Here is a 14,103-nt window from a genome sequence, read left to right as displayed (position 1 = left end):
GGATCCCTACCGGAATTTCCCCGACTTGTCCTCCTCGCATCTTCATGCATTCCTGCAAGAATGCTTCGCCGCCGCAACGCAAGAAACATGACAGGAAAACCCCTTCTCACTGTTGCTTTGACTTCAAGCTCCAAACAGAATCCTTTTAATTTTTTTTTTCGGAGTTAAGATTGATTCTGAATGTGGTTCAGGATTCTTGTAAACCAGATCGGTATAAATACCATCGAAAACCAGACTTTAAGGCAATACCGGTTGCAATTTGTCACGTTTCTTGATAAACCGGATCGAACCGGTTAGTTTATATTCTCGGTACGTTTATAAACGAAATTTAAATGGGGTCCACTGAGACAGGCCCAGTCCAGTGCATCTACCTACTGCCTCACCGTCGTCTTCACCCACCATCCATCAAAACCTTGGAGAGGATCATCTGAATCTGAAGAACGCGTAATTCTCGGTTTCTAAGACACTAAGTGTCCTCGATCCTTCTCTGGTTTCCGAAAATGGCGGTGGCAGATGATCCGGCGGCGGCGAAGGATCCGACGGTGTCTCCATCGAATTCGTACAGTGCTGTCGTCCTCGGCGGCACATTCGATAGATTGCACGACGGGCATCGGCTTTTCCTCAAGGTAATGGGCTTCTCTTCGTTATCTGTTTCTGGTGTTTTTTTTTTTCTGAAACTAGACGCAGACGTCGAGAATGTTCATGGGGATGGAAAAGATTTTAGGCGGCGGCGGAGGTGGCGAGGGATCGGGTTGTGGTGGGAGTATGTGATGGGCCGATGTTGAAGAACAAACAGGTATTAGCTTTGAACCTATTGTTGATTTCCCTTTTTGTCTAAGCGTTATTAGCTTCTTCTATACCATTTTGCTTAAGAGTCAATACCCAAACTGGAAACTTGGCAGATTTTATTGTTCATATGAGATCTTTCTGTTTGTATAAGAATGAACACGTTTTGGCTATCGATTCATAAAGCTGTGCGATTTTTAGAATACCCTTATTCATGCTTCACAAGATCAATTTGTTTTGTTCAAGAGGAGATGGAAGAGTATTAGATTTCTGTATCCAATTCATATCTGACTTGAAGCTGAAATTGCTGCATTTGTGTAGTTTTCATTGCCCCTGTGTTTGGATTCTTTTCTAAGAAGATGCCTACTTTGTGCGCGCGCGTGTGTGTGTGTGCAGCTCTCTGAACTGATACAACCTATAAAAGAAAGGATGCAGAATGTGGACAATTATGTCAAGGTAATTGCGGATACATATCCTTTTCTGTTTAGCCGCAGGCCTCTTCTTTGATCATGTCTCATTGCTTTCTATCAGTAGGACACAGCAGTTTGGGAGGGAGATGCTTCCAATTGTTCATTAGCCTCTTGTCTGTCGATCATTAGGCTAACTGGAAAATGAGGATGATGAGATAAACTGAGTCAAACCAGAAATTTTAGTTATATGCCTTTATGTGAATGTTACAAAGATGAAGTTTATGTCAGATTCCCAAATGAAGCTTTTTGTTCTAACTTCTCTTGCTTGCATAGTCTATCAAGCCCCAGCTTGCTGTACAAGCAGAACCCATTACCGATCCATATGGCCCGTCGATCGTTGATGAAGATCTGGAGGCCATTGTTGTCAGGTTCGACATCTGCTTCATTCGTAAAAATGCAATCTTTTACCTAGTTTCGGTCTGGATTGAGAGATCTGTTTTGATGCTCTTTCTCCATATCTTCTGGGTCTTGGGCAGCAAGGAGACACTACCAGGTGCACTATCCGTTAACAGAAAACGAGCAGAAAGAGGGCTCTCGCAATTAAAGGTCTGTTTTTTTTAATCGGTCGGCCTGATCTGATTGTCTCCAAACGATCTTGTTCTTCGTGTTTTTTTCCTTCGTGAACTCATGAGGCGACATGCTTGTGCAGATTGAGGTTGTAGATCTATTGTCTGAAGGATCGAGCGAGGACAAGATAAGTTCAAGTACTTTAAGGAAGATAGAAGCGGAGAATGCCCAGAGACAGAGAGAACCCACCGAATCATTGTAATAAACACTGAGGAACCACGTTTTCTTCTTCATCAATTCACGGAAAGGTGTAAACATGTTGTAAGGGCAACAGAAAGAAACTCCAATAAATCGTATGAAGTCTGAAACGACACCGTTTCTTTTCTAAATAATTGACTAGTTTATGTTTGAAACGACGCCGTTTCCGTGTGCGGAAGAAACGGGAGTCTCTCTTGAAACAACGGCTAGTCAAGTGATAAAAAGCCGGGAATTTGAAAAAATAGCGTAACTGAATAATCCCACCCCTTCAGATCTTCTTTATAACTTCCCTCTTCCTTCTCTTCCTTCGAGCTTTTCCATCATTCTCGCAAAATCACCACACAGAGAGAGAGGAGAGGAAGGGCGTTTGAAGGAGAGTTTTCTTGCGCGGCAATCAGTTCAAGGTTAGTTCTTCTTCTCTGTTCTCTGCCAGATTCTGCATTTCTCCTCTGTTCCTCTGCCAGATTCTGTTCTTGTTAGGGTTTCTGGCCTTTCATCCATTGCTGATTTTATTATCAATCTCTCTATCTTCGCAGTGACTTCAGTTCTTTTTCCCCTGAGAACTTTATAATTCGCTCCTGAAAACAGAGTACGACCTTTTCCTCTTCCTCGTTTGTTTGAATTTCGGTTCTGATTCTCTGTATTCCTCGTGCTTTCTTGATCGATTTTCACATTAGGGTTTTTCAGATTTCACTGCGAAGATGAACGATCTCATGACAAAGTCGTTCTTAAGTTATGTGGAACTGAAGAAACAGGCAAGGAAGGATATGGAATCTGGAGAAGAACACGACATCGAGAAGGGGGAATTCAATTTCAGCCCTGCAGATGAGCAGAACCTCTCGGGATTCTTCCAAGAAGTGGATTCAGTCAAAACCCTAATCGAAGAGATCACTCATCTCATGTTGAATCTTCAAAACCTCAACGAAGAGACCAAATCCACTCACAGCACCAAAATCCTTCGTGGGTTGAGAGACAGAATGGAATCCGACATCTTCGCGATCTCGCGTAAGGCCAATACAGTGAAAACACGGCTCGAGTCTCTCGACAAGATCAACATCTCGAACAGAGAAGTGTCTCGAGCGTTCAAGGAAGGATCTTGCGTCGATCGGACACGAACTTCCATAACGAATGGACTCAGAGTCAAACTCAGAGACATGATGAACGATTTCCGCAGTCTGAGGGAGAGAATCTTTGCCGATTACAAAGAAGATCTCAAAAGAAAGTACTTTCTAGCGACGGGCGAAGAACCAAGCAACGAGGCCATAGACAGGATGATCTCAGGATCTGGGTCGGTGAGAACATTCGAAGTGAACCCGGAAATGGATCCGAAGACGAAAGAGAGGCACGAGGCGGTGAACGACATAAAGAGGAGTTTGAACAGGCTTCATCAGGTGATCCTCGACATGGCTGTTCTTGTGGAGACTCAAGGAGACAAGATAGATGACATCGAAGCCAATGTTGCAAAAGCAGGAAGCTTCATGAGCGGTGGCACCAACAGCCTGTTTTACGCGAATCAGATGATGAACAGGAAGAAGAAGAAGATGTGGTTCATCTGGATATGGGTTGTTGGTTTCTTCATCCTTCTCGTCTGCTTCATTTCGATGCTAGCTTCTCGTTGATTCATTTCAAGTTTAATTCCTTCTGATTTGGTTTCGTTTCGCTGTTCTTTTGAATGTTATCTGAGACAGCAATTTGATCGGATTCTTTCAGTTGAAACTTGTATTATCCCCATCTAGATCCATTTAGTGAGAAATTACAGTGAATCATCACTGATGTTTCTTACTGGTTGTGTGTTGTGAATGATTACAAGAGAGATGAGATCAAGTAAATTACTATGTTGAACATAAAAGGGCTTTTGGCTCCTACACCTTATCCATAATATATGCATAGTGAGTTTGTATTTGGAGGGAAGTGATGTATAGCTGAGTTTTGATTACATATCAACTCACTTACAACTAGGGATGTCAAACGAGCCGACTTGGACCAACCCGTTTCGAGCCAGTTTATTTTGAGCCCAGCTCGTTAAGTCCGTTTTTATTTAGACCAGAAAATTTCTGGTTCAGCTCAAATCGCTTAGCTCGCGAGTCGGCTCCCGAACCGGCTCATATTTTTCTAAATTCCTAAAAAAACCATATCAAATTATATAAAATCATATCCAAATGATAAAGAATATATCAATACATTCGAATCATACTTATATTCACAATCACAATCCATGCACAGAAAATCATCTTCAAATAGATAAAATCACAATCCATCCATGTACAAAAAACCATTTCAGATCATAATCCATCCATGTACAATCAGATCTTAATCCATGTACAAAAAATTATCTTTAGATCTGAATGCATGTATAAAAAAATTATCTCCAAATCAAAATATCATACCAACAATATCAACACTTTCAGGTTTCAACGTAAGAATATTTTTTTTTACTCCAACTCCCGAACCAGCTCGCGAGCCGACCGAACTAACTCGTTGACGAGCTGGGTCACTCAACCCATTTTATTTGGTTCAGATTCTTGGCTCGACTCGGTTAAAAAGGAGACAACCTCGAATTGGCTCGCGAGTTCGGCTCGTTTTGACATCCCTATCTACAACGAGAGATACAAAATTAAAATTAAAATTAAAATTAAAAAGGGTATCGGGACAATGCAAGGCTGGCATATGGGAAATCGGAGGGCGTTGTATGGTTTCCCTTCCCGCCTTATCGTAATCGCCATTCCCAATGGTCACAGTAGACACGTTTGAAATCAGTCTCTATCATGTTTTCTTTTATCATCATACGCACAAAACCCACATCACACACAACTTAGGTGTATATATATATATCTGTAGATATTTTGTGAGTGCTTATGCACATATATGTATGGGTTCCACAAGCCAAAAGAAAGCAACCCTTGTTGGGTTGTAATTGATTCCTTTTGTTTTAGCTTTTGAAGTGAATGATTATATTCTTCGAGTGTATAGCTTGTATAGGTTCTTCAATCTCCATCACCAGTCTTCTCCACCACCATATGTGTATGCATCACACCCACCAGTATCTAACCTTATTGATTATAATTAAAAAAAAAAGAACAATTTTCTAAAACTATTTATAAACAATAGGAAATCTTTTAAAAAACATTATTTATTTCTGTTCTAGTTTTGACAAACAGACACAAACATATATGTGAGTTGTGGATTGTACATTTTCATGTATTAGTTTATACTGTGTATTAGGGGTGTCAAAACGAGTCCGACTCGTAAACTGGTCCGTGGCTCGCCAGAAAACAAACGATCTGAGTTGTGATTTTTTCAACTCATTAAAAAACGAGTCTAACGAATCAAGCTCATTGAAAACATATTCAATGAGTCTGGCTCGGCGAACTGGCGAGCTGCTTAACGAGCTGACTTTTATTTAAAAATAAATTAAATTTATATAAAAAAAACTCTAATATAATTTTATATTTCTTTTTTTTTATATCATCTATATGATATTATAAATATTCTAATTATTATGATAATGATAATTGAAAATATTAAATGATATTGGAGTTTTATTAAATTTTTATGTATTTATTTAAATTTATAGTTAAATTTAGAATAAATATAAATAAAAAATATTATATATTTCTGGTTCAACGAGTCGGTTCGTTCAGATCGGAAAACTGGCGAACGATCTGAGTCGAGGTTTTTCTGATTCGTTAGAAAACGAGTCTAACGAGTTGAACCCAAAACGATCTGAGCCAAACGAACCGAGTCCAAAACGATCCGAGTTGGTTTGTTCATGCTACCTATTGTCGCTAAGAGACTCTGGGTCTTGGGGCGGGGGTTTACACAATAATAAAATTAGTCTCCGTAAAAGGAAATTAAAATGTCAGCAAATTCATGTTTGAATATGGTCCACTGACAGGAGTATTCGTAATCGTAATTGACCAAAGATTTAATTGTCACATGCAGTAAATTAATAACGATTAAAGTTTCACTATTAACAACAGTATAGCATATTAAATATTATAAAATTTTAACGTTTTTTCTTTAAATAAAATCTCACATTACTGTCATTTCTTTTCTTTTTTCTTTTACTTTTATTTTTAATTCTCTGTTTTTACGTTTCATTGAAAGCCATAAGACAAAGCGGAGACTTCGGATCCTTTTTTTATTTTCTTTTAAAGAACAGAGAGATTCGTTGGCTGACAACTCCTTTGCTCCGGCGAACAAAGTCTGGTTCGCGGCGGCCGAGGTGGCGGAGCGGTGAAGCCGGTGGCGGGTGGCCGTTGTCGTCATGCGAAGCCTATCTCCGGCGAATCCTTCCGTTTTACCGGAGACGAATCGCGTAGAGGAGTCGGAGAAATAACTGCGATGATCGCCTCCGTTTTTGTTCGAGGTCCATAATTTTTCCTCTCAGATTCAGTTCTCGGATCCGGTGAAGATTCTGCCGCGGATCTTATTTCACTGTTCGTCTTTGATCGAGAGAGACCTGTACTTCGAGGCGATACCCTTCCTTTTTGTCCTTCAGATCCGTCTCATCGAGGTTGGTTCTCTATTTTCTCCTGTTATGTTTGCCCCCATTGTCGTTTACATTGCGGATTAAGGTGTTGTTCTGCGTAATTTTGTGGATCTGCTGCTGTGTTTGTCAAATATGGGAAATTCGATATGATTGGTTTGGAGTTGTTCCTAAGAAGAATATATGCTTGTATGGATCTGAGCCCTGCGAAGAATGACTCTTGGGAACCGAAGAAAAAAACGAATTTTTACTATTCGACTTCGTCCTCGAATTTCTCAGCCTCTGTATAGATGTGATGGTACTGGTGGCAGATCATACTTTATCACGATCCATTTAACATACATGCGCAAATGAGAATATTTTGAATTTCTGACTGGAAATTTGCCCCTCGTTTTTCGCTGGAAGTACCAAGCTTTAGATTTTCTTCCTTCACATCGATGCTGATCAGATTGGTTTGCGGGTTTCCATGTAAGATGTCAATGTAAGTGGAGAAGAATGAGATGACAAAAACAGGAAGCTTATACGGATTGTGATTGTCTGGTAGGGAAGGGACAGTGGGCGAGAGCTTGATATGCTGAAAGGAGATGTCCTTGAAAAGCATCCTTCGAGAGCTGAAGGAGGTGAGGGATGGAATAGGAAGCATCTCAAGGCGTAGCCGAGCAAAGTCCCACATTGCTCCCGATCAAACCGGGCCACCATCGGAAACTATCCCGCAGAGCCCTTGGGCTTCTGTGCCACCTGAATTGCTCTTTGACATAATCCGGAGGGTAGAAGAGAGCGAGACTGCTTGGCCTGCTCGAGCAGCTGTGGTCTCTTGTGCTTCTGTTTGTAGATCATGGAGACAAATCACCAAGGAGATCGTGAGAATTCCAGAGCATTGCGGAAGGCTCACTTTTCCAATCTCGTTGAAACAGGTACGTAAGAGACTGGTTTCCTCAGAGCTTTCTTCATCATGTTCTCGGGCTCTCTCTCTCTCTGGCTTTTTCTGCTTGAAATCTAATTCTAATTTGCTTGCAAGCAGCCGGGGCCTCGAGACACTCCCATTCAGTGCTTTATTAAGAGGGACAGAGCAACATCTACATATCTGCTTTTCTATGGCTTGATGCCTTGTGAGTGATCTTCTTCCTTAAACTACGTCATATGAAAATTCTAATGGGTGTATTGAAGAAATAAAGGTGTTTCAACTGTGATGATTTCTGATTTTCAGCTGAGAGTGAAAACGACAAACTGTTGTTAGCGGCAAGAAGGATTAGAAGGGCGACGTGCACAGATTTCATAATCTCCCTTTCTACAAGTAACTTTTCACGGACCAGCAGCACATATGTTGGTAAACTAAGGCAAGCATTGCCCTGAAAAACTGTCTGCTTATGTTTGCTGTCCAAACATCAAAGCTCCTGCTCTAACTGTCTGCTTGTATTTCTCGGACAGGTCTGGTTTTCTGGGAACCAAGTTCACCATATTTGACAGCCAAATACCATCCACAGCACGAATCCAACCGAGCAATCATCTGAACCGACGAATTCATCCCAAGCAAGCATCCCCCAAGATACCCGTATTTAACTACACTGTAGGAACCATAACCTACGAGCTCAATGTTCTTCGCACAAGGGGGCCAAGGAGAATGCATTGTGTAATGGATTCTATACCCCTCTCTTCTATTATCGCTGAATCATCTGTTCAAACCATAGAAGACCAAGCCTCTTCCTCACCTATGCCGAAAGGAGAAACCAGCTTAACGGGCAGTGGAGAGACACCCGTGATTTCTCCAAGCTTGATAGACCAGAAGCAGCTGGTTCTCAAGAACAAATCCCCGAGATGGCACGAGCAATTGCAGTGTTGGTGCCTCAACTTCAAAGGGAGGGTTACGGTTGCTTCGGTCAAGAATTTCCAGCTTGTGGCAGATATCGACCCGTCTTTGGATGTGCCAGCCGAAGAACATGAGAGGGTGATCTTACAGTTTGGGAAGATCGGGAAGGACATTTTCACCATGGATTATCGTTACCCTCTTTCGACATTTCAAGCCTTTGCCATATGCATCAGCAGCTTTGATACCAAACCGGCTTGTGAAGGGTGAGAGATCATTGAAAGCTCTTTCTGATTTTCTGAGGTGTTGAAATTGAGCAAATACAAAAGAGATCCTTGTCTGTAGATTGTTGTAGCTCACTGTTGACTTGTGCCTTAACTTAGCTCTCCTGTTCTCAGAACCCTGCAACTTATTTATGCCCTTTTGTTCTTCATTTTGACAAAAGTTCATGGGGAGCTTTTAGTGGATAAGAGACCAACCAGATTATCATGTTGTATCACTTGTGCTTTTCAATCTCTTAACCCTTACTACTTCTGTCTCCTTGCCCACATCGTTTAACCCCACAAAAAATCGGATTTTTATTTGCGTCTTTCGAGAAAAACGAAGATTTTCTAGCATTGGAATTGGGATCATCATCTAAAGATTCTATTTTTCGAAAGAAAAAAAGAAACCCAATTGGTAAATTGTGTAAGCAGGCCATGATAGATATAGTATCTTGTCGTAGGTGTTGTCAAAATCAAACAGCTTAGAGATACACAGATTATTGGTGGGACAAATTGGGAGAAAACAACGTATACACCCACTTGCCACAGTGAAAGCTGCTTTCTTTTTACTTGTTTAAGAAATATATATATATATATATATATATATATATGTATATATATATCAATCGTATAGTACACTGCAAATTGGTTCTCAATGGCTTAGTGATGGATGCAACCATCAAACAGTATGGGGGTATTACAAAGATGGCATTTTACAAGTTGATAAAAGAGAGAAACGCATGATTCGTGAAGATATTGTATATGCAACAAGGAATTGTTAGCACCACAGAATCTCTCTTCTCTTCTGGATAAAGTCCTATAATATACCCCTTTCTGTATATATGTATATATACATATATAAAGATTGATGTTGGCGCGAGAGCACTGGATTGGCTCTAATCCTTCGGCCTAGACATATTTGTCTGGATTTTCCAAGAACGGATTTGCGAACTTGTTACTTTGATGAGATGAGAATGTATTGGTATTGACTGATCTAATATACCGGAATATATACATATATATAATGGTTCATCAGTAATGGAAATCGATGCTAGATGCGTTGTAGAGGCTTCCTGATGGAGTTTCCCAACTTGAAGAGGGCTGAGATTTCTGCAAAAAAAAGCATAGAGATTACAGAGGACGAAGAGCAGGTTACTTGGAGAAGAAGAGATATGAAACAGGAATTATATGTTTCAGAGATGTGTCTGAGAGATTACAGCGTTGAGAGATGATTCTTGGTTCGGAACTGTGAAGGGGAAATCTAGAGATCCTTGATGCTGTAACGGAAACGAAGCTTGACCCGCCATTGCTAATGGCTTCGAGATTGTTCCAAGATTTGAGAAGCAAGCCTGAAACTGTATTTTCAGAAAATTCAGGTGGTTTTTTTTTATCGTGAATCTGAAATGGAGGAGAGTCTAGTTAGGGTTTCGAGTTATGTTACCTGTTTTGCAGATAAGGCATCGATGTCAAAATCTATTGCAGGGTTCAGAACAGAGAGTTTCATCGACAAGAACTGCGAGAGTTAAGCCTTGAAGAATTAGATACATGTCTCTGTACATAATGAAAGAAAAAGTACAATAAGACAACGTCGTTTTTAGTACAAAACCATGGTTTTTACCTCGACTTGTCGCTGGAGAGATTGGACATAGTTGATGATCTCATCAAGCATACCGGCTTTGCCAGTGACGTTGTTGCAACCCGGTACGAGATCCTGCAGGCATTTCATTTTCTTGCTTATCTTATCCCTTCTCGCCTGTCAAATTCCATCCACGAGTCAGAAAATCACGAGAAAAAAACCCCCTAGAAATCCTTCTTTCTTGTGGTGCTTAGAATTTTGCGGGTCCATTTATGGCTGAAACACGTTACCCTTTCCGCTAAGCTGTGTCTGTCAGTGGCTTGACCACGTCGAGCTCTAACGTGGATGTAGTCGAGCTTTTGGATGTCTGAAGTGTCCGACGATGCTTCTGTGTTGCTAATGTTGGATCTTCCTTTCATGCTTGATTCTGCTTCCCCCTCCATTTTGATCTTCTTGTCTGTGTTTTCTTCCCCTGTCTTAATCTGAACGGAGGAAACACCAAGAAAGAGGACTAAAATATCAGACCCATAATTCAAACAGATGGAATCAACATATCTATGTGCCCAAGATTTGATCTTTCTGAGCTACAAACCTCGGATTTTCTCTTGTTCATGGCCGTTCCTCTGTTTTCTCCGTTCCTCTTCAACATTACCCCCGTTGTATCTACGGGTTCCATCCGGCAGCTGTTAGTCCTTGAAATGCAGCCATCAATGGCATCGTGTAGAGGAACGAGACCCGTGTTGTGATTCGATCCAAAAACCGAATCAACCATCTGGAAATGGCTGAAAGTCTGCAACTCGTCATCGTTTCCCAAGTAACTCTCAACCCTTCTGAGCTCTCTTCCATTTGAGCCATGGAACTGAAGAAGTTCAGGCGAAGTTCCTTTGTCTCTGTTCTGAGACACCACTTGCTGTTGATGCTGCAGCCATTTGAGTGCAGACATGTCCATGGAGCTCAAGTACAAGCTTTCAGGAGAGACAAGACCTTCCAACATTGTTTCTGCTGTGGTTTTTTCCTTACTTGTCTGTGTGATCTTAAAGTGAGAAAACTGGTACAAGCAGCAAGAGAGAAAAAGTTACGAGGAGTGAAGGGACTTTGGTAGGGGAGGAGTTGGTTGAAAGAGGTGAGAGACTAACCCATTCCATTGGTATCATTCTTCATATCTATAAATAGAAAGCAAACAAACACACAAACAGGTCCCCCCACCTCATATGTTTAGTGTTTTGCCCATTTCTTTATTACCTTTTCCTTATCTGTCTTGATTGACGGTAGATGCCAATCTGTTTACACAAACCAGATTGAAAAAACAAAGGACCCTTGTAGAGACATATTGTCAATGTCTTGTTTGATATGGGTTTGGACCGGTCGCTACTAACGAGAGTAAACGGGTTTCATGACACAGAAACTGTAAAATCCCTAAAGGCTAAACAAATTGCAGTCAGCAACAGGAGACGAGATACGGAATCGAGACAGAGAGGGACAGAGTTTTGATATTATAAAAAGGGGGGTGGGGGTGGGAACAAGATGGTGAGAGTGGGGGTCCAAGCGACACAACCTACCATGTGGAGTGTGTTCTTTTGCCCTTTCAAGTTTGTGAGAGGATCAACCATCTATTACTACAAGATAACATTCTCCGAGTCACATCAACAACAGGGTTTCTTCTTCTTCTTCTTCTTCTGGATAATCAGATGGTCTTAATTATAACATGAAGCACAAGTACACGGATCATCAGCATCCTCCCAAATCACATTCTTCTGGTGCAGTTTCAGACAACGTCAATCCTTCTCTGCCTGATTCCGACAGCTTACTCGTCAGGTGAACATACATACATACATACATACATACATACATACCTTCACAGGCTCCGATTGTCGTCAGCCTGGTAAGTTGGATGTACCGTGCAAATGACGACCTCAAGACATTTCCAACAAAACCAATGGCCCTCTGTAGAGAACGTGTTCATTCCCAAGTTGGCCAAAAAAATATTTAAAATCTGAAATTGAACTTTTAAAAAGAACAACAACGCTAGAAGGAGGGGTTGAACCTCCGACCTTGTGGTTAACAGCCACACGCTCTAACCAACTGAGCTATTCCAGCTTTGGAAAATAATTTAAATATTTTTTAATATAAATAATTTCATCTTTTTTTTCTTCCATCTCCTATAACGATAAATCAACGTATACTTCACACACAATAAATACCTCGTTGCATTGCATATATTATTTACATGTGCAGGTATGGGGCATTCTATTTCTTCCTACTACATTACAAACTATAGACACTTTCACATGAACAATGATATACACAACCTATGCATACACATACCTATATATGTATATAGTGAACAAAAAACTAGCAACTAGCTTAGGTTGGGAACTGAAGCCGAATTGCCGATCAAAACCGGTTCCCCAAACATCCCGAATCAAAGTGTTCTTGCGACAGGACAGAATGCCAAGTGTAACACCAAGATGTGGATCACCATATCTTCTTCTTGAGACCAGGGACGTAGATTTTGAATCTGAAAATACCAGATTTCTTATGAGATTGCGGTTGTATCGCCTGAACTGAGTTTGTATCATGTTCTTGAAGAGTTTCTGGTTCTTCCCGTGAAGAAGATCCTTGCCCTTTGCCGAAATCTACGTCATGTAGAACCCTAAGCAGTTCAAATGCACTTGCCTTTGCTTCATCGCTACCGTTCTTGGATATGAAAACGAGTGAGGGGATAACGTTGATGCCCTCGTCCATCACCAGATAGCAGTACTCGGTCTTCATGCAGAGCTTGAGGAGGATGGCAATAGTGTTCTCTTGCTCCTCATGGCTGCCTGACTCGAGTAATTCCGCTACCGAAGCCAAGCAACCATCGGTTGTGGCAACAGAATCACTGCCTTTCTCGGTGTAGCAGAGATTTCTTAGGATGATGAGAGCGTGTTTCCTGAGTGTGTCATGTTGTAAGAAATATGTCAGCTTCTGGGTAAACCGGAGAGACACCATTTCCAGACATATCTTGTTGCTCGAGGACAGGTTTTTCAGAGTAATGATGGCTTTATCCTGCAGATCCCCGGTTTGGGATTCGAAGATCTTCAAAAGGGATGATAGAGAACATGACGATGTTAGTCTGGACACACCATGCGGGTAACCAGACAACACTTCCAATACGTTCAGAGCTTCTGGAGCTGCTTCTGAGTCAAGAAAGTTCGAAAGGAGACGAAAAGCATCTTCGTTCAAAGATTCTATAGCCCTTCTGCATGAATGAAACAGAAGCAAATGATTCTATTCGGTTGTATCTGAACTGAATGTCAGAAAAAAAAAATGTATACATCTGACCGGTGTTAGAGAAGAAAGGAACAAACTTAGTACCTGTTTTTGCTGAGAAACATAAGTAGCAAATCCAACCCAGCCCTTATGTCTTCAACACAATGTAAGTCATGGGCATTCTTCAGATATGCGATGAGTGGCTCAAGAAATCCCGGGAGAGACAAAGACCGGAAAACTTGACTATCGTGCTCAATATCACTTCTTGCACGTTCGATAACCTCTCTCTGAGCTTCCCATGGAAGATCAGCGAGTCCACACAGAATCTCTATCTCCACCTCGCTCTGACTCAAACCAGTTTGACAGCTGCCAGAATCATCATCTATAGTCGACATAGGCATTAAGTCTGAACCCTTTGAGACTTTGCTTAGGGCCGGTGTGTGGCCAGAACAGTTTGGTTCAGAACCACCGATAGATATGCTGCTGATATCTGATGGAAGCTGGAAATTGCACAAGGAACTACCAAAACTAGCAATAGAAATGGATGAGAAGTCCCTATGGTGCAAAGCCTTGGATTGCTTCCCCGGATCTTCAATGTTAACCCCAACCTCAGACCACTCCACCTGAGAAGCATTTCCAGAAACAGAATCTTCGGTGGAACACCTAACAGCAGAAGATTCTTCCTGCCATGGGAAAAC

The 14,103-nt window shown here is 41.3% G+C and overlaps 6 protein-coding genes and 1 non-coding gene across 11 annotated transcripts in view; 4 read left to right on the top strand and 3 right to left on the bottom strand.

The window, feature by feature from the left end:
• Positions 1-260, top strand: part of LOC104807844 (transmembrane protein 53) — a 3,113-nt gene extending 2,853 nt beyond the window's left edge. The window contains exon 5 of the mRNA XM_019201860.1: positions 41-260. Within this exon, the coding sequence (XP_019057405.1) occupies positions 41-91 (51 nt within the window). The 3' untranslated portion in view covers positions 92-260. The remainder of the gene's footprint in view (positions 1-40) is intronic.
• A 102-nt stretch (positions 261-362) lies between these two features.
• Positions 363-2,134, top strand: LOC104807464 (phosphopantetheine adenylyltransferase). Of its 3 annotated transcripts, none has more exons than XM_010532746.2 (6): positions 363-626; positions 725-796; positions 1,183-1,242; positions 1,530-1,624; positions 1,733-1,802; positions 1,906-2,134. In XM_010532746.2, exons 1-6 carry the CDS (start codon positions 501-503, stop codon positions 2,023-2,025), a joined length of 543 nt encoding a protein of 180 aa, XP_010531048.1. In that variant the 5' UTR covers positions 363-500; the 3' UTR covers positions 2,026-2,134. The 3 variants fall into 3 exon arrangements, with proteins under 3 accessions (XP_010531048.1, XP_010531047.1, XP_010531049.1); XM_010532745.2 differs by having other exon boundaries at positions 1,108-1,242; XM_010532747.1 differs by having other exon boundaries at positions 547-626; positions 718-796; positions 1,108-1,242.
• A 100-nt stretch (positions 2,135-2,234) lies between these two features.
• LOC104807460 (syntaxin-112) lies at positions 2,235-3,850 on the top strand. Of its 3 annotated transcripts, none has more exons than XM_010532740.1 (3): positions 2,235-2,425; positions 2,558-2,610; positions 2,709-3,850. In XM_010532740.1, exon 3 carries the CDS (start codon positions 2,723-2,725, stop codon positions 3,638-3,640), a length of 918 nt encoding a protein of 305 aa, XP_010531042.1. In that variant the 5' UTR covers positions 2,235-2,425; positions 2,558-2,610; positions 2,709-2,722; the 3' UTR covers positions 3,641-3,850. The 3 variants fall into 3 exon arrangements, with proteins under 3 accessions (XP_010531042.1, XP_010531043.1, XP_010531044.1); XM_010532741.1 differs by having other exon boundaries at positions 2,699-3,850; XM_010532742.1 differs by lacking the exon at positions 2,558-2,610 and having other exon boundaries at positions 2,699-3,850.
• A 2,313-nt stretch (positions 3,851-6,163) lies between these two features.
• LOC104807459 (tubby-like F-box protein 2) lies at positions 6,164-8,813 on the top strand. The gene is made up of 5 exons (XM_010532739.1): positions 6,164-6,537; positions 7,055-7,424; positions 7,532-7,619; positions 7,718-7,847; positions 7,939-8,813. The coding sequence occupies exons 2-5, from the start codon at positions 7,095-7,097 to the stop codon at positions 8,582-8,584; spliced, it is 1,194 nt and encodes a 397-aa protein (XP_010531041.1). The 5' UTR covers positions 6,164-6,537; positions 7,055-7,094; the 3' UTR covers positions 8,585-8,813.
• A 409-nt stretch (positions 8,814-9,222) lies between these two features.
• LOC104807458 (transcription factor HBI1-like) lies at positions 9,223-11,316 on the bottom strand. Its single transcript, XM_010532738.2, has 6 exons — positions 10,746-11,316; positions 10,444-10,635; positions 10,196-10,330; positions 10,019-10,090; positions 9,795-9,932; positions 9,223-9,687 (listed from the first exon to the last, which is right to left on the bottom strand). The coding sequence occupies exons 1-6, from the start codon at positions 11,145-11,147 to the stop codon at positions 9,610-9,612; spliced, it is 1,017 nt and encodes a 338-aa protein (XP_010531040.1). The 5' UTR covers positions 11,148-11,316; the 3' UTR covers positions 9,223-9,609.
• An 860-nt stretch (positions 11,317-12,176) lies between these two features.
• Positions 12,177-12,250, bottom strand: TRNAN-GUU. The gene has a single exon. It is a non-coding gene; the product is annotated as a tRNA-Asn (tRNA).
• Positions 12,251-12,333: 83 nt separating this feature from the next.
• Positions 12,334-14,103, bottom strand: part of LOC104807457 (U-box domain-containing protein 5-like) — a 4,386-nt gene continuing 2,616 nt past the window's right edge. The window contains exons 6-7 of the mRNA XM_019201893.1: positions 13,511-14,101; positions 12,334-13,394 (exon numbers count right to left, since the gene is read on the bottom strand). Of these exons, the coding sequence (XP_019057438.1) occupies positions 12,629-13,394; positions 13,511-14,101 (1,357 nt within the window). The 3' untranslated portion in view covers positions 12,334-12,628. The remainder of the gene's footprint in view (positions 13,395-13,510; positions 14,102-14,103) is intronic.

This window comes from Tarenaya hassleriana, unplaced genomic scaffold, assembly GCF_000463585.1.
Source record: "Tarenaya hassleriana unplaced genomic scaffold, ASM46358v1 Cleome13, whole genome shotgun sequence".
NCBI lineage: Eukaryota > Viridiplantae > Streptophyta > Magnoliopsida > Brassicales > Cleomaceae > Tarenaya > Tarenaya hassleriana.
Note: the sequence above shows the minus strand (reverse complement) of the source record. Positions and strands in the feature narration are given on the sequence as shown.

What these genes read in the sequence shown, in the direction of transcription:
- LOC104807464 (XM_010532745.2), top strand. Translation starts at nt 501, where the DNA reads ATGGCGGTGGCAGATGATCCGGCGGCGGCGAAGGATCCGACGGTGTCT. An exon ending in ATGTGGACAATTATGTCAAG is followed by an intron (nt 1,243 to 1,529) that starts GTAATTGCGGAT and finishes TTGCTTGCATAG; the next exon opens with TCTATCAAGCCCCAGCTTGC. An exon ending in GAGGGCTCTCGCAATTAAAG is followed by an intron (nt 1,803 to 1,905) that starts GTCTGTTTTTTT and finishes ATGCTTGTGCAG; the next exon opens with ATTGAGGTTGTAGATCTATT.
- LOC104807460 (XM_010532742.1), top strand. Translation starts at nt 2,723, where the DNA reads ATGAACGATCTCATGACAAAGTCGTTCTTAAGTTATGTGGAACTGAAG.
- LOC104807459 (XM_010532739.1), top strand. Translation starts at nt 7,095, where the DNA reads ATGTCCTTGAAAAGCATCCTTCGAGAGCTGAAGGAGGTGAGGGATGGA. An exon ending in TTCCAATCTCGTTGAAACAG is followed by an intron (nt 7,425 to 7,531) that starts GTACGTAAGAGA and finishes GCTTGCAAGCAG; the next exon opens with CCGGGGCCTCGAGACACTCC. An exon ending in TTTCTATGGCTTGATGCCTT is followed by an intron (nt 7,620 to 7,717) that starts GTGAGTGATCTT and finishes TCTGATTTTCAG; the next exon opens with CTGAGAGTGAAAACGACAAA.
- LOC104807458 (XM_010532738.2), bottom strand. Translation starts at nt 11,147, where the DNA reads ATGTTGGAAGGTCTTGTCTCTCCTGAAAGCTTGTACTTGAGCTCCATG. An exon ending in GACACAGCTTAGCGGAAAGG is followed by an intron (nt 10,331 to 10,443) that starts GTAACGTGTTTC and finishes GGAATTTGACAG; the next exon opens with GCGAGAAGGGATAAGATAAG. An exon ending in CTCTCCAGCGACAAGTCGAG is followed by an intron (nt 10,091 to 10,195) that starts GTAAAAACCATG and finishes TAACTCTCGCAG; the next exon opens with TTCTTGTCGATGAAACTCTC.